Source organism: Equus caballus, chromosome 17 (genome assembly GCF_041296265.1).
Source record: "Equus caballus isolate H_3958 breed thoroughbred chromosome 17, TB-T2T, whole genome shotgun sequence".
Taxonomy (NCBI): Eukaryota; Metazoa; Chordata; class Mammalia; order Perissodactyla; family Equidae; genus Equus; species Equus caballus.
Window position 1 is genome coordinate 21,784,061 of NC_091700.1, and position 18,509 is coordinate 21,802,569.

General features: G+C 42.8%; 1 protein-coding gene across 3 annotated transcripts in view; it reads right to left on the bottom strand.

The window, feature by feature from the left end:
• Positions 1 to 629: 629 nt before the first annotated feature.
• The window catches only part of MIPEP (mitochondrial intermediate peptidase), a 185,062-nt gene continuing 167,182 nt past the window's right edge, over positions 630 to 18,509 (bottom strand). For all 3 annotated transcript variants that reach the window (XR_002800956.2, XM_070240099.1, XM_023621392.2), the window contains one exon: positions 630 to 887. Coding sequence is in view for 2 of the 3 variants with exons in the window: in XM_023621392.2 (XP_023477160.1) it covers positions 790 to 887 (98 nt within the window). In the remaining variant the exon portion in view is untranslated. The remainder of the gene's footprint in view (positions 888 to 18,509) is intronic.

The window sequence follows — 18,509 nt, forward strand, 5'->3', positions numbered from 1 at the left end:
ATTCTTGACTTTGATGGTGGGAGAAACACATTAAATAATTCCTTTCCTGTTATTAACACACAATGATACGGTACGCAGTAATGTAAAGCAGATGGGTTCCGGATAGAGACAGACACAGTCTGAAGCCCAGTTTCCTTACTTATCAGTTGCTGGATCTTGGCACATCACTTATTAACCGCACCTGCACCTGTTTCTGTACATTCACAGTCAAGCCAGACAAGTGTGAGTTCAGGTTCCCTCTGTTCTGAGTCCATCTGTGTGGTGCCTGAGCACTCAGAAAAACCCAGTGCAGTCAATTACGCATACTTTGGAAACCGTACTTGGTCTCTCGGTCACTGTGACTGACTACTCCAAGTGCCTTCTCAAAGCCTAGTACAGTGGTCTTTAGGCATGGCAATCATTCAAAAGAACTATCTGTGTAATCCTTCTGAAGACTGCTTCAAACCAAAAATAATTTTGCTTTTAATTAAGTCTTTAATTTAACCATTTAAAGATCAATGGAAAGGGGAAAAGGCCAACCGGAGTGTGGCTGGACTAAGGAAATGCTCAGCCCTTAAGTCTAGTTTCTACTAGCTCACTGAGTAGATCTGCATAGGTCCAAGAATCAGCCAACAGGCTAAAAGCCAGCATAATTAAAACAAATTATTTATTCCAAGTTCTATCAGTTTAAGGTTTTTCAGAAGTTATTACAGAAGTGAATATTGAAATCAGGAACGAGTGTTCACAGCTGTATTTACAACAAAGTTAATATCCACATGACCTTGATTTAAAAGATTCGAGGTGTTTCCATCATTCGGAATCCATGAGGAAAGTTTCGAAGTCCAGATCCAAGTCAGAAACGAGGGCACTTACAAAGTCATCAACAGAAGGACACTTCTGAAGCATACCTGCAAACAGAGGAAAGATCAGCCACCACTCACCGGCAGACACCAAGGAGGGACAAAAGCACACACTCACATCTGCGCACCAGGGGAACAGTCCAGCTTTCTGAAACAAGAACTTGCCTCCATAACCTGACTACAAGAACATTACAAACGTCATGGGCAGGGTGTGGGCCCTGAAGCTATTAATGATTTCAATGCATTTTCACTATCTAATCAACACAGACAGCACAGAGATTTAGGCCCAAACATGTTTCCCGAGGGTTTTCCTTTGCAGGTATCCCCATATACTTGGAGTGATGTTAGAAGACTGATTGGTTATCTTCGACTGGGTTGATGCAGAATTTACCATGTTTAATTACTTATCAAGTTTTATCATCAAGTTCTATACACTTTAAAATCATTCAAATGTTAATTCTCTTGCAGAAATCTTATGTCAGAGTCAAGTCATTGCTTTCTTCCAGATTCTCCCGTGTTGGAGAACTCCTAGCTTTGCAACTTTCTAATTGTATAACATGGAAGTCACTTAAAACCCCTGATACTAAAATTTCCTCATCTAATATACAAGGTTGCTACAAAGGTAAAACTAGGAGACGTTTTGGAAAGCAACAAGGCACTGTGTCTAGCATATATAAACAATTCAATGAAAAGCTGAATTTATCTCCATTCTTCCCTCCAAAGAAGCCAAAGACAAAGATTCGAGCAATCCACTTTGTTGCCTCGACTTATATTCTTGGCAGATGATGCTAACTCACAGGTTGACCAGGGCTATATACGTTGGCATTTAATTTGGGGGATGGATCCCAACACTGAGATATTAAGAGATTGCCAGAATTCTTTGTTACCCTCTAAACCTTTAATGCAACTCAAGTAACATGTATTGAGTATTTGCTGTGTGTAAAGGATCAGGCCAGGTCATGAGCATTCAAAGACAAACAGGCTAAGGTACAATATGAGAGTGAGCAGGACACAATCACAAAAGTACACTGTGGGGAAATGCATACCCAGATGGGGGAAAAACTAATCTTGACTCCTACTGCATACCATACATAAAAATTAATGTGAGATGGGCATGGACCTAAGTATAAAGCTAAGATTATAAAGTGTCTAGAAGAAAATATAGAATATATTTGAGACTTTGAGGTAGGCAAAGGTTTCTTAAGACACAGAAAGCAATAACCATAAAAGAAAAAAAAATGGATATACTAGATTTCACCAAAATTAAAAACTTGCACTCTTTAAAAGAAACCATTAAGAAAATGAATAGGTAAATGACAGGAAGGGAGCATATATTCACATAATATATGTTTCACATAGGACTCATATCCAGAATATATAAAGGACTCCTTCAACTCATCGTCAACATATTTTGAAGAATTAAAAATGGACAAAGATTTGAGCAGACCTTTCACAAAAGAAGACATCCAAATAAACACACACAACTAATAGGCACTGAGAAGACACTCAACATCATTGCCATCTGGGAAAAGAAAACTAAAACAACGAGACACCACAATACACTCACCAGAATGGCTAAAATTACGAAGACTGACAACACCAAATGTAGGCAAGGCTGTGGGCAACCTGAATTGTCATACATCAGTGGTGAAATGATACAACCGCTTCAGAAAAACGTCTAGCAGTTCCTTATAAAACTAAGCTCACTTACCCTATGACATAGCAATTTCCTCCTAGGTATTACCCAAGATAAATAAAAGCATGTCAACAAAGAAAAGGACCTTACGACACCAAACTGGAAACAACACAAGTTCCCATCAACAGGATACAGATAAACAGATGAGGTAAACTCATAAAATGGAATACTACTCATAACAAAAAGGAACAACCTACTGACACCTGTGGCGACATGGATGGATCTCAAGAATGGTGCACCGAATGCAAGATGCCTTACCCAAAAGAGCACATAGTGTTTGACTACATTTATATGAAGTTCAAAAATGGGCCAAACTAATCTATGGTGAAAAAAATCATAACAGTGGTTCCTTTGGGACAGGAGATGGCAACTGACTGAGAAGGGACACAAGGGAACTTTCTGCTGTGATGGTAATTAGTGTTCTCTATCTGGGTAGTGATATGTGTTACAAAGGTGTATACACGCATCAAAATTCATCGAATGGTACATTAAACATTTCTGCATTTTGCTGTATATAAATTTTACCAAAAAAAGAAAACAAATATTGAACTCTAGTTAATGCTACGCATGCAAAAGCATTGGGGTAAAATGTACTGATGTCTGCAACTTGCTTTGGAAAAAAATATATACGATGGATTGATGGGTGGACAGAGAAATGGACAGATGGATATGTTAAAAAGCAAACAGAGCAAAACGTTAACTGTAGAATCTAAATGACAAGTACATGAGTGTTTACTGTATTACTCATTCAACTTGTCTGAATATTTGAAAATTTTCACCATAAAATGTTTGGGAAAAACTAAACTGTGGATGTTGCTAGCACACAAAATGCAGTCAGTGGAAGAAGTGAGAGGAAAACGAATTCCAATGGAGGGATTCAGATGGCTTCACGGAGGGATGGGATCTGAGTAGAAACTTAAAAGATGGGGAAGATTTAGGTTCAAATTAGGCCCCTTCAGGGGGAGAGGACGATATAAGAAAGGCACAAAGGTGGGGAAATTCAAAACATATGTAGGCCACTAAGGGTGGAGGAGACTCTGGGAGAGGAAGATGTGGGAAGACTGAGGCTTGGAGCCAGGGTGACTGGGAATGGGGGGGTAACCGAGCCGGAGCGCAGGAGGAAAACCAGGAGCCCACCATGTTTAGCTGCGGGGCAGGCTCCAGGTGCAGGCGCCCAGGCTTCTCCAGTCAGCAGGGAGAATGCAGAGTCAAGGGGCTGGGCCCTGGACTGGACACGTGGTCGCGGTCATTCTCATCAGGCAGGGCGACCATGTGGGAAACAGACCACAGTGGTTTGTATGGTGGACATAAACACAGTAGCATCTCCAAACACGTACTTGTAAGCTACTTAGGAGACCTGAAGTAGTTGAGAACAATAAGAATATTGCAATATTTTCAACTGCAGACCAAAATATTTTCATCCTCATTTAAGTTCAAGTTCAAAATCTCCATCTGAGGGAATATCTGAGAAAGAAGGAGCAACTAATGGAAGAGAATTTCATTTCTATGTTTTTATTTGCAAAACTAAACTTCAAAACACAATTTTCTTTTTATAGTAAAATAATCTCTACGGATGAAAGAAGGCCTCTCCTCTGGTCCAGCTGTATCACTAATGATAGAAATGTTGAGTCTTTGATGATTGCCAAAGTAGCACATTTCACATCAGATCTTCTAGATGCAGGCTAGTACTTAAGCAGATGCAGTCTGATTAACAAATCAGGTTTCATGCATCCCTCTGTGCCAGGTTTCTTTCTGATGCAGAGAACAGTTGTAGGGAAAACATTTAAACATGGCTTTCAATGAAAGGTGTTAACCTATTACACCATTTTCTTCCTTTTAATATTTGAAACATTCTATAATTAAATGGCTGGTTGTTTATAATTAAATGACTAGAACTGTCTGAAGGTAGAACCCATTTATTTAGAGCCGACCTATTCAGTCAAGCACGGCCCTCCTGTCCCTTTGAAGTGGTTCATTTCAACTCAACAAACGGCCAATGTAAACACGCCCTTCTCTGTCCTCGCAGACGGACGGAACTAGCACGCGTCCCTCGCCAATTTCCCTTCTTCAGCCCTTCCTGCAGCTCAGAGAGCGGCGACTGTGGCAACAGCAAGAGAAAAACATATACACTTATGGTATTTTTAAATAAATTTGATCAGAACTGAGCAGTTTGGTAATTTTAGATGTTATGTGATTGCTAAAGATCAAAGTTCAAAAAGAAGGAATCAGGACCTGAAGGGATAAAGAACAGTTGGCGGGGCGGGAATTCTCTTGGTATGTTGTTACGGTGTCCTCACTTTAATTAGATTGAAATGTTTTGCAAGTGTCAACATGAACTAACCTCTACACAGAGAATTAAAAGAAAAATACAATGTTTTCAGGCAATTCCACATATCAGAAAAATTGAAGTTGGCTTTTATATTTATGTATACTCAAAAAAATTCCAGGAGCTCTTTGATTTTTAAAAAAAAGCTGACAAAGATGTCCCCTTTGTCTTCAAGTCTTAATCCTCAAAGGGTGGTGATTAGACTTGCAATTTCTTAGGAGCTCTGGGGAACCAGGCTGGAGCCATTATGTCCATAAGTAAGTAGAGTTTACAAATTCCATATTGGAAACATATTTCACTGTGGAAATCACCTAAATTAAGGGGGGAAATGGACTGATTTTGCCAAAAGGACTGAAACAAAAAAATGGCAACTCAAAAGAGAAAAGTGTCGATGGCAATTAAGAAAGACAAAATTGCATTAGGACACACATTGTACATATTAGTTCATAAAACTGAAAACAAGTAGTTGAGTTTCATCTCCCTATCCCACTCAGAGGAATAGAGCATATATAATGAGTAGTTAAAGAATGATGATTTAATTTATTTTTCTCCTCATTTTACATGAGAGGTAAATGGGCTAATAAAAGTTGGTACAAGCTAGAACATTTTCGTCTCGACTACTCTGTTCAAACTAGCACGTTTCATAACTTTGAAGTACTAGGGCAATTATTCCAGGCCTGACTAGAATAAACTATGATATCAAAAGGATTCCAAGACCGACTCTTGCAGCAGTGAAGGTTTCCACACCGTACTACGTGCTATTCTCTCCAGGGACTGCTGAAACAGAGCTGGAAATAACGTGAGGGTAAAGACCCCAGGCACGAGGACCTGACCCACGGACAGCTGGTCTAGAAAGGGTTCATAGGAAAGACTGCCACCAACACAAATGACAAAGCGGTAATGGCAGCTATCTGTTGGGTTTACTGTGTGCCAGGCACTGTGCTAAGAGTGTTAACTCATCTGAGCCTTGAAACACACCTGTGAGGAACATGGCCTACATAAAAGAAAATGGAGCATGAGAGGTCACACAACTCTTAGGTTTTTTGTTGAACCCTGGCAGTCTGGTTCCAGAGCCCATGTTCTTAAAGCGCTGTGATATACTGCCTCATGCCCGAGAATTCTGTAAAGTAATTCACATTCTAGAAAGGTCCAGATTTAAACATCAGCATCCTGGATATGACAAAACCCAAATGTGTGTAGAAATTCTGGAAAAAAAAAAGTCTAATAGCTTCCTGATGTCACCCATGGCTAGATGGACCCAACGTATTATTTGTCCCTTTATTGCCTTGAAGACAGAGCCAAAATGTCCACTGCTTTTTGGACCATTCTGTTTCCTACTCTGGAGCAGGCACACTTCATGAGCCGTCTCAGCTATGTACCTATCCCAGAGGCAAAGAACGGAGAAAAGTGGGAGCAGTCTGCTGAAAAGGCAGGAGCTGGTCCTGACAAATGGCTCTGCCCAGCCATGACTGGGACAGGCAGTCGTGTCACGACCAGAACCCTCTTCCTCTTAGGGCACAATGCTTGGCCACGCATGGCTGCTGCTGGAGTTCTCTAGGCATGACACTGGGAGAAAAAAGTGCCTAAGAGTTTTGCACTTAAGGATGTTTTCTGGGTGGACTCCAAGTATCTGTGGTAACCCCCTGCAAACAGAAGCCCTTACACGTTTAAGGGGCTCCTAACTGTGCATATTGCTATGCTTTTGCCAAGAAAAAATTCTGTCAGCCCGAGGACGAGTTCAACACGTGTACTGAGCTGCAGGTCCACGCCCTGTTATTCTGTAATTAATATATAATCTAACCAGACCTTCACTGGAATATCAACATACTCTTGCATGAACTCTTTAACCTCTTGAGTACCCGTCTGGATGTAAAACTAATACAATTATTTGAAAACATGACTGAAAGCAACTGGTTGGCAGTCTGGTTATGTCTCTAAGCCAGCCTGGCAAAGCTGGAGTCTTGTTCTGGCCCCTTTACCAAGCGCCTGGGGTGAAATGGTCTGCGTATCACTTGATTTTGAGAATACAGGGGATTATTGCGGCAATTAAAAAACAGAATTATTTTAAGCCTTAGAAGAGAAGTAGAATAGTTCCATCTCCTCTTAGAGTCCATTTCATATATTGCTTAACACCAACCAAGGGTGTCCAATCAAAGAAAACTATGGCAGTGTGACATCAAGGACAGTGAGAGCCAAGAAGGGTGGATGAAGTACCTAGAAATAGGATCTTTGTAAGGGTTTTCTTTCAATCATTCATTCATTCACTCACTCATTTATTCTATCTGTAACTGAGTGCCTAAGTGAATTTCAGGTGGGCAAAAGGATCAGTATTATTTACCAGGAAGACACTATGTATAAAAATTACTAAGACTCGGTCTTATGGAAAGGCGTGATCTTGTGCTTCTAGGGGTGGATCTCCCAGACCAACATCAAGGGTATCACCTGGGAACCTGCTAGAAGTCCAAATCTCTGGTCCCTGCCCCAGGCCTAATGCTTCAGGCACTGGGCCCAGCCATCAGTGCTGTAATAAGCCCCCCTGGGGATTCCAGCGGGCGGTGAGAACCACCGCTCAGAAGGACTGAGGGGACTGATCCACGTGGAGAAACGAGACGAGGTTCTTCTCAACTGGTAATTACAACTTGAGAAATGCTGAGCAAGAAAGATGTACAGATTTTCTATTTAATTAAACTAAAAAATACATGTTTCTTAAGTCAAATAGGAAACAATGTTAAGAAATAAAAGTAGGATTTGTTTGGGACACTGTTCAAGATTATAATTACCAAGCCCCAAGAGAGACGACACAGCTGGCCGGAAAAGCACCTAGAAGGATCAAGCGGATTTGGCATGAAAATAGCCGTACAATCCGAGGAGGAGGGGAGGCGGCCAGAAGGGGAGCTGACACAGCCACGGTGCTGACAGGAAGGGGCTGACACTGGGGCTGGGGACGCGCTCAGCCTCCCGGACGGAGGCGTGCTTCGGAGGTCAGCAACAGTACTGTTACTTCAAAAAAGCAGCAGAGTATATTTTGATTACTAGAAACCCCCGGGAAACAGCGCTTTGTGTTTATCGATTATCCACTCTTCAGTGAGGAAAGCTCAGAAACACATCCTAGAAGTTGCTTTCACGTGGCAATCCTGCCTGCTCTGAGCTTGAGAACTACAGTCAGACCTCAGCCAGGTCGGAGCCCAGCGCGAGCCCAGGAGGAGCCCCTTTTCCAGGGAAGAGACCAGAAAGTCATTCCAGGCGCGGGCGGTCTGCGCAAGCGGGGTCTTCCTGGGGGATTCTTAGTGGATGGGGGGATGGACGGTGCTGAGGTATCGACTCCCCACAGACTTGGCACGCGCCCTCCTTCAGGGTTCTGACCGGACATCCCCTCTGGCTGCCAAGCTCCCGACACTACAGTGAGCAGGACCATACCCACGCCTTCCTCCACTGAAGACAGAAAGCCTGTCTTCCCACTCATGAAAAATAAGATGCACCGAGCACCTGTGTGCCAAGCACTGCATGCTGGGGACACCAGGCACGCAGATATGAGTGAGACACGATTTCTGTTCTCGAGAAGTTCATCATTTGGGGAGAAAACCATGGAAATGCATAATTGTTTATGAAGAACATCAGTGTATATAAGGTACAGAGATGGTGCAAAAGAGAGAGCGGTTGATTAACTGCCGTGGGGGGGCCCTCAGGAGACTTTGTGATCCCCTGCTGCCGGGAGGCCAAGAGTCTCTGTGTGAGTGAGAACCATGCACGGCTGCTGAGCCACAGATGGAGGTTGGCTTACAACCAGGCCCGGGAACAGTGGAGACAGACTGAGGGAGGAAAGACTCCCGGATATGGCTTGCTTGTGCCACCCAGCACCCATTTCCTTCTGGTTAGAGGACTGATTTTACTATAGAGCAGGGGTTCTCAACTGGGGGCAGCTGTGCCCCCCAGGGGACATTTGGCAATGCTGGAGACACTCTGGCCGTCACAGTGGGGGAGTGCTCCTGGTGTCTAGTGGGCGGAGGCCAAGGACGCTGCGGACGCCCTCCCATATGCAGGCAGGCACCTGCTGTCGTCCCGGTAGGTGCAGCCTCCTGGAGCTGCTGGCCCAGCCAGGCCAGCCAGTGCGCTCTTCCTGGAAGTTGCATCTGGAGTGCAATGATCAAAGGTCTGAAGGTGAGTGGAATAGATTCCTCCTGGCACCAGCACCTGAAGGACACATCTGTTTCTTCCCCCGACCCCTGAAGCTGCTCTTTCTGAGCACAGGTTTGACTTCTCCCTTTGATTCTGTGGCCGCCTCCACATCGTTCCAAAAAATTCCTTTTCTCCTTGCTAAGTCTAAGGTGGTTCTATTTCTTTAAGAAGATTCTTAGTTGATAAAAAGATCAGTTCACAAGTTATTAAAAGGGATTTAGTGACGCCAAGGAGACGGTGACATTTTTGTCTGATTAAGGATCAACTTTCTAGACCCAGAATTTGGACTAGAAGGGTTTTTTTTGTTTGTTTGTTTTTTAATTTAAGTGACTGTGTGTTTCCTCAGAGTCATAAAGTCCGGATGATAGACAAGCAAGCTTAATGTCAGATTTCCTCCCTCCCAGCTGACTGAGGAATTAAGGAGAGTGGTCCTGGCCATAGAGGGGAAAAGAGTATTTCGCTGCCTCCCAGTCGTGGCCAGGCTGTGGAGGGTGACGGGAGGTGTAGAAAGAAGCAGGGCGGAACTGTCTCAGCAGCTGGTGGAATCAAGGAGGGAAACGCCTTTCTGTCTGTGGGTTTAGGACGTGCAATGGGAGTTCATGGACTGGGTGTGTGTCCTAGGCTGTCCAGGAGGGATGTCCGGGGTCTCCATATTTGGGGGTGAGGGAGACGTAGTCCCAACACCTATCAGGACTGGCCAGGCGTTCAAAGCCTAAGATGCCAGGGGACAAATACCGGGCCAGCTCTTTTAAAATCAGAGCTAAAAGCCAGTCATACTGTTACATTTCAGACACAGCACTGGTATTTGGTTTAAACTAAGGTCAGTCAGGTTTATATTCAAGGCCTGCAGGTATCATTAGTTAGTGGACAGTCTGATGGACCAAGAAGAACCTTAGGTTCCAAAAAGGACATGGCCTGGGGGCCCCCTACAGCAACAACAGCCTGAGCTATAAAAACCAGAGTAGTTACAGCCTCAGGAGCACGATGCAGGGAGGACTGTAGGCTGAACGGAACATTACCTGGCTCAGAATAGCATTTTATAACTTAAAATGTCAGTCTAATTCTCCTCTTCTGACAATTCAAAAGTTTTCCTTTGAAGGGTTGCCAAGGAGGAATAGAGAGGAAAGATACATCCTTCCTTTCCTAAACCAAAGGTTAGATGCCTCTAAAGAAGGTACTATATCCTGACGGTTAGAGCAAGGGTTTGGTCAGCGATGACCCTGAGTTAACCAACAGATTATGGGGCTTCAGACCAGTCACTGAACCTCCTAAGTCTCATTTCTGCTAGAAGCAATCTGAGCAAAGGTAAAATGTTAGAGTGAAGTAAAATGTTCGAAGATCATTAAACTGGCACAATGTCGTCTACTTTGCTAGATTGTTATAAGGATTAAGTGAGAGTATTTAACACATGGAAAATGCTCCATAACTGGTAACAACAGTGAGATCCAAAGGTTTATGAAAACCTACTGCCTAGTCCAAGAGCTGAAGGATGAAGTTGCCTTTTTTTTTTGCAAGTGCTGAATTCCAAAACATTGGTCTATGATTAAGTATTTAGGATATTATCATCACACTCACAATCACAAGCTAATTACCCAGTTAATGAATCACTGCTTGTTTTACTTTGCTCTACTTTTCCCCATCTGCTTTTTATGAGATGACTGTTTATCTACTGAAAGAAGGAAACAAAAGATGTAACTGAAATCAACCCATTTTTCTACCTGTTAGCAGCTGTGATAAAGGTTTATCCAGAAGACATCACTGGGATGACGGAAAAGTTCTGGAAATGGATAGTGGTGATGGTTATACAAGATTGTTAATGGACGACATTGAGAATGCCACTAAACTGTACATTTAAACATGGTTAAAAAGGTAAATTTTATGTTATATATATACTTTACCACAATTAAAAAGAAAGAGAGACCAAAAGTACTAAGATAGATTTGATTTGTCCAGATATTCTGCTATGTTATTATTAACCCCGTCCTGTGTTAGCAAACATAACAATAACTGGGATATATCAAAAAGCAGATTATCTATACAGATTTGGAATGAGTGAGAAGGCGTGTCTGCATATTCCCAATACCACTATCAATTCTAAAACCCATCATAACAGTTAATGGCTTTTTATGCTGAAATAATTATATGTGCTAAACTCAGCTCAGACTGATTAAGAATTATAGTACAAACAGCAGTTTGGAAAGTCCAAAGTGAATTTTATGAGATCAGAACCCTCACTGCAGACCTGTCTCTCCCAAGCCTGGGGCAACCATATGGCTCACCTTCTCTACTTTGAAGTTCCTCTCTGCACAAGGCTGTGGTTGCCCACACCTTTTTCTAAAGGTGGATTCCCACTACCTGCAATCAGTTCCTGGGAAGATGAGGATATCAGCCAAAAAGTGAAATTCCTTCCCTCCTTTGAACTGAAAAAACTCTATTGCCCCCTAAGCTGGGTTAGTATCTTCGCGGTTCAAACCTGAGGCTCTGTCTCTGGGGTCACGGACTGGACTGAAGCAGAGTGTGTGAGCTGCCCACTAGACAGAAGCTGATCCAGCGAGTGGAGCCCCACACACACGCTGTTTACAAATTAGTGTATTTTAATTTTATCGTCAGATTTAATAACTCCATTTACAATTACATTTCTGGGTTACAAAACATTTTGCCTTTTGAAGCTCAATGTCTTTCTTAAACAAACACACCCGCACATTAAACATGTATACACCCTCTTAAAAAAATCAGTGCATTCACAAAAGGAGGTCTTAGCCTTGAGAACGCAGGTGCTCTCTTCCATTTCTTTTTTCCCGAAAGCTCTCAAGTATTTCAGAGGCTACGCTGAGTAAATACCCAAACAAACCAAAGATTAGGGATTCTATTTACTTGGCTATTATTCTGGGTTGCCATTTCCCTCTATTATTGAGACTGTGTCATAATCCTGGAGACGCTAAACTCTAAACCTGATTCCATGACATGCTTTCCTCATGTATTCCTGGTAGGTTGTGCAAGAAAAGTTTTCTGCCGAGTGTGTTGTAAAGTACCAAACGTACTCTGCCTTCACGCACTCTCATTCAACAACTCTTATTTTGCTATAAAACCCCTTTACTATATGTCAGGCAATTGACAACTTATCAATTCTAGTTAGATATGCACCTTTCAGATTTGTCCCCATGATATCTTGCTCTAAGAACTCAACAATATCTTCTTTGAACATCAACGTGTTCACGAAAAGGCAACTCAGTTACCAAAAATTATAAGAGCAGGAGGTAAAATACAGTGGAATACGAAGGCACTATTTCCAAAGCAAAAGCGTCCTGGTATAACCCGAAAAAGGAGGTTAAGAGATTACCAGTCCACACAAGGCGAGCTGCAGTGCCTGGACCTGAATCCTGGTTCTACTGGTTGTCCCTGTGTGGCCTCCGCACTAAGCGCTGCCGCGCCCCTTGGCCGTTTAGAGAGCGCAGGGAGGGAACCATCCACCTGGGCAAGGGCCGCCAGGACCTGGCACCGCACCCCGCTCCAGCACTCGCAGGAGTCTCATCATTGTTATTACTGCTACCACTGCTCTCCCTCCTGTCCCTTCAACTCTAGAAAGACAAACGCAGGAGAAGTTGGTGAATAGCCAACCTGAGGTATTATTCACCCTAGGAAACCAGCAGATAAGGCTCTTGCAGCATTTTAATAAAATTCCAAAGTGAAAAAGCACGTGCATGAAAAGGAAGATAAAAATGAATGTGGTGCTGAAATTCCAATTATTCTGAGTGTGTGATTTAAGATTTTAAGAACTTTCTAAACCTCTGTTTTGTTTAAACTGCCTGAAGGGAAAATATAAGTGGAGTTTAGCCGTCTTCCTGACCCTACGGCCTAATCAAACTAAACATACGTCGTACTGTAAGGAAAGAGATTAAAAAACTAAACATGTGTTACTTGACATACCCTAACTTATGTGACGGGGTGAAAAAGAACTTGATCATGTTATTTAAATATGTGAGAAGTGAGAACTCCGAGATTAAGGAGGGATTATTCTATTTTAAAAAATTTAATGTAAAGAACTATTAAGTAAAAAGGAAAATCAGGTTGAGGTATGATCATTCCTTAATTTAGTTTCATTATTAGTAATGTTACACAACAGTCAAAAGGGAAAAGTTTCTTTTAGAGATAGTTGAAAAGACTCAAATAAACACTAGAAGATACCTTGTGAATGATCTTCCAGGAAACAATCCAGTTAAACCAAGAGGAAATTTCCTGTCTCTGTGCTCTCCGGCAACATTTCAAACAAGAAACTAAAATCTGCTCTAAATCTCTACTGCTACTACTATTTTACCTTTCACTGGTATACTTTCTCAATGCAAATTCATCAGTGTATCCTCAGCATCAGTCCTGCCTGAGATTCTTCTGGCTTCTAATTTCCTCAGCCCTTTAAGCTCGATGCCACAGGGGGTCAAGCTAAGAATCCAGATCAAGAGCTTTGGGGAAATGACACCTGCTTTTCTAACCTGTTTTTAGCCCACTGCTGACAGCACACATTTGTAACCACATGTTAAGAACATGATCTTTAATGACCATCTTTAAAGAAGATTTTAATGATGTTTCCATTAAGCAATCAAAGAGCTAAAAGAATATTATCTACATTCTTTGTAGAAAGTACTGTACATTGACATAATCTAAAAATGGAAACAGTGGTATATTTCTTGGAATGAGTCTACTACAAGATACTTACTTGGGAAAAAAAAGCTCTCACACCTCAAATAAAGTCAAATTCCAGAGACATTATCTCAGATGGCTACACAAATGGGAGAGGGCTCCACCACATTCACACAGCAAGTAGCAAATGACAGCTTGCTGTTATTCAGAGAAAACTACCAAAGAAAGCACTACCCACCAAAAGTCAACAGCGACAAAAATGTTTGTCAAGAGTCTGTAGCTCCAAGAGGGGTCAGGTGGAGGGAGAGCTGTAAGCGGCAGATGCGCTGGGTACCCCGAGGGCTGCGGAGAGACAGCAGCTCAGGCCAATCCCGACTATGCCATGTAATAGCTTTGCACCACTGAGGAAGTTACGCAGCTTCTCCAGGCCTTGCTTTCCATTTATGGGAAATGGGGATAATGAATTAGCTGGATTAAGGATACTGTCTATGTCCACGTCTAGCACACTTTCATTATGTCATTGCCCTTGAACTTCCCTGTGTAGCGAATCTCCTTCCTACATGCCCTTTACAACAGATCCTCCGAAATCATTCAGGCAGGCCCTTCTGCTGCCCAGGCTGCAAGCAGAGGTGCTCTCCTCTGAGCACCAGGGGACAAGCAGGGAGCAGCCTTTCATCCAGCGGGGCCTCTGTGTAGCCCTTCTGCTCAGCTGCTCACAATCACTATGTACTCACCCTGTGCGCAGAAAGGCATTGTACTGAAATGAAAAGTGCCTAAACTATATATAACACGGTACATAATTGACAGGGTAAAAGTTAAAAGTCTGTTTAAAAGTTACTTTCCCAGAGGCTTTTCATCATCTTTTCTAGCAAAAATTATGTTGGTTGAATTTAGTCATTGGAACTTGACAAGAAAAACAATCCAAGGATAGTAGAACTTCCGGGTCAAGTTCAGCGGAAGAAAAGATCTATTATTTCCTGTTAAAGGCTGACTTCCTTTTACTGGTGTCAAGAGATCAAGATGCCTCGTGCTCTCTATTATCCTACATTGTAAAAATCATACAAAATGCTCCTCAGTTTCTAGGATGGTATTTTGCAGTTATCTGCCCGGTGTGTTAACAAAACACCATAACCCACAGGAATTACTTATTCTTGGTGTTCCAAAGTCAATTTATTTAGGAAATAAAAACACTGCCATTCTTTCCATGATGGCATTTCACTTAAAGGACCTACACACTTTCTGCTCTGTTTATCTGTATCTTTTAAATGCTGACCTTGTATTTTGGCTTTAGTTCTTTGCATTTCAAATTCTATTAATCTATCTGTTTACTTCAAAGTTTGACCTCTTCTTTTCTACTTATAAGCAAAGAACATGTGAGTAGCTCTTCAAAGGGCGGGTGCCTCTGATCTTCACAGAATGCCACCTGTCCTAGAAAGAGACTTCAGACACTTTGGTAATGGCATCTGATGAAAGCAGGCTGCAGGCTCCAAGACCTGCTGCCCATTAATGTACTAGGTATGTACAGAGGCTTCCTGAGGGGAGGCAGCCTGTCTTTTTACTTGGGTTTGTGCCCTCAGCATGTCACCTCCCCTCCTACTCACCCCCAGCTGCCTCATCTGGTCGTCCAATCGGTGTAGAGTGCTAAGGTAGCTGGCTGAGGAGAAGGCGGGTGACACCCAGGAGCCCTGAGGTCCCAAGGTCTTTTGTCTTGGTGCAGACCACATGGGCCTGGAGCGGGCACCTTTCTGCAGTCCACCTCCCAGAGGGGGCTCCTTTCTGTAATTCTCACAGAATGCTACACCTTCACATAAATGTAGGGTCTATATATTATTCTTATTTATTTATTTACGTGTCCCCGAAGTGCCTGGTTAGCAGTGAGTATTCAGTAAATATTTTCTAAGCATAAATGAATTAACATCATCAACTAACATAATATTTTTTTATTCTATCAGATTATTTATTGGTCATTAACCTAGGATATTAAAATAATACATCTTAACAAAAGACAGCATTCTGGACAGCTATTTCAACCTCAGGCTACAAAAGTGGTGTGGCTTGGGCTGGCCTTGTGGCCGAGTGGTTAAGTTCACACACTTTGCTTCAGTGGCCCACGGTTTCACCGATTTGGACCCTGGATGCAGACCTAGCACCGCTCATCAAGCCATGCTGAGGTGGCGTCCCACATAGCAGAGCCAGAAGGACCTACAACTAGAATATTTAACTATGTACTGGGGGGCTTTGGGGAGAAGAAAAAAAGAAAAGAAAAAGAAGATTGACAACAGATGTAGCTCAGGTGCCAATCTTTAAAAAAAAAAAAGTGGTGTGGCTGAAAACAAACGGTCCCAGAAGCCAAAACACAGGTGCCTGGGAGGAAGAGGAGCCATCAGGGGAAGTGTTGAAGGCCAAAGGCTTCGAGGACAGCTTGGTCCAAGGGAGAGTTTTGCCTAGAGTTGGCCCTGCTTTAATTAAGCCTCAAGAGTTGATTTACCTTATATAACAAAGCACACTACTGTCATAAATCAAGTTGCAGAATCTATCTTTGACCTCCTACAGTAGTGAAAGTGTTTTCCACTTTAATGTCCATTTCTTAAATAACTATTAATTTACCAGATTGACTTGGTCTTGCATTATGAGAATTATAAAACACAAGAAATGAGCTACCTTATTACCCATTGTAGAACACTGGTGACGTATAGTGTAATAAACACATGTGGTGTTTAGAGGAAGAGTTCTACAAAGAACACAAAACATCTCAGAGAGCCGAATGGATGGCGTTTGAGAGCCATGGCTTCCTCCCACCTGCTGCTGAGGCTTTTTCACCAAAAAGGATTGCAGCTGGTGAAGAAGGGGTCCTGAAGCGGGTGTGGTGGGGAGGAGGAAGCCCGAACAACCGGCAGGAGGACAAAGGCAAACCAGCTATCCAGAGAGACAGCAGACGTGATGAGAGGCAATCAGAGGGGAGGCGAGATACGCAGTGAGTGGAGACAGAGCGCCTCCACCAGATGTCTATTTCTATACCTTCACAATATGTATATTTCTGTTGAGTTTCATAAAAATATTTCGGCCCACAAAATACTTGGAAATATTTATGTGACATAATTTCAGAACAAGGTGAATAAAAACCTGTCCCCTTTCTAATAATCACCACTTTTTTTATGGCACAAGAAATATCTGGCCTTTTAAGTATATTTTAATATTTACACATTCAGTCACTCGACAATGTTTCTTGCCTGCCTGTGCACCAAGCCCCGTCATGGGTGCTGGATGCAGCAGGGACACACAGTCTGCCTCCTCTCACACAGCTGTTACTTTACTGGGGAGCAGAGACCACAAACCAGTGAAAGAACGATAGATGTTAAATTGTGCCAGGCAGAAGGTATGTGCTCTGGAGAAAGACAGGGCAGAGCAGAGAGTGACGGGGAAGGCCTCCCGACCACGGGAGGGAAACAAAGATGATCTGATTTATAAACTTTGGAGCAACCCATCAAAATTCATCTGAATGATTTACTTCCAACAGCACAGTTTTGTTTAGCATGCTAGTAGTTTTAAATCATCTTATCTTTTAACATTTAATATATCTGTGTGAGGGGTCTCCTTATAAGTCACTGACAAATGCAAAGACTCTCTGAGGTGGGCACTCGGAGCCACAGTGCATGTCCTCTGAGCAAGTCCTGGCATTTCTTTATACCGAGCCCCCACTCCCGGGGCACAGACATTGGCTAGGTCAGGCAGAACCTGTCATGAGTTAATGCTTATCTGTCGCTCGAAAATCCCACTTAATTAAAACAATGAAAAGCAAAGAGACATATTTTTAAAAATAAACCTAGGAATAACCATCAAAGCCTGCGTGTGTTTATTATTCTCATGAGGTGCTGGGCCGGCCTGCCTCACCACACAAGAGCAATATTTAGGGATTAACCAAATTGCATGACTAAATGTTAACTGCATGTTTTAAAACTGAAAGTAATAACTATGACTTATTTTTAGAGCTATAAAACAAGGTAAAATGCCTTTTCTGTTTAAGTTACTATGTATACGTTTTGACAATAGGGGATATCAATCAAGCTAGCGTCGAACGACTGTTTATGTAGCTCCCTTACTTCCAGCGTCAGCTGTCCCTCTGCTGACAGACAGGCATGAGTGCTCCTTGACTGCCATCATGTTTGTATTGTACAGGTAACACCAACAGCAAAGCTGCGTACTAAGCACATTTGGCCTCTTAGGTTAGTAATCAGATTATTAAAAAAAACCAAAGCATTAATGCTTGTTAGCTAAAGATGCTGTGTCAACAAGACATCAATCTTTCAAAGTAGATGAAATATTCTGGGTCAATTTGAATAATTGTGTCATCCTGTCGATTAGAGCTGTCTAAAACTGGGGGGAATCTGCCTGGTGACAAAGGGAGTTCCCCAGCACCCACCTGCTCAGGAAGAAGGGCTTCCTATGGCTAATTCAGCACAGAGCCCCTTTGGTAATTCAGAAATTGAATCCCCTTGACTTGGGAGCTTCTTACGCTGAGTTCCACTCAGTGGCTGAACTGTTTTAGGACAATGGGCCTAGTTCTTCAACGTTTCTATCAAGTTCTTTCTAATCCATCACCCTTCGGTGGTCAGCCACTGCTCCCCCTGCCGCATCAATGGGTCCCCAGGGCTCTCATGGCCATACAGCATGACTGTGTCTCCAGCCGCACGAGCAGGGACTGGGGAGTGGCCCCTGACACCCCTCTCACTCCCCTCCATCCGCATCAGTTCCCAGCCTGCGGCTCTTACTTCATGAATACTTCTTAAATCAGAAACCCTCCTTTTACCTGACTCTTCCAGGCATTCACCAGGATTAC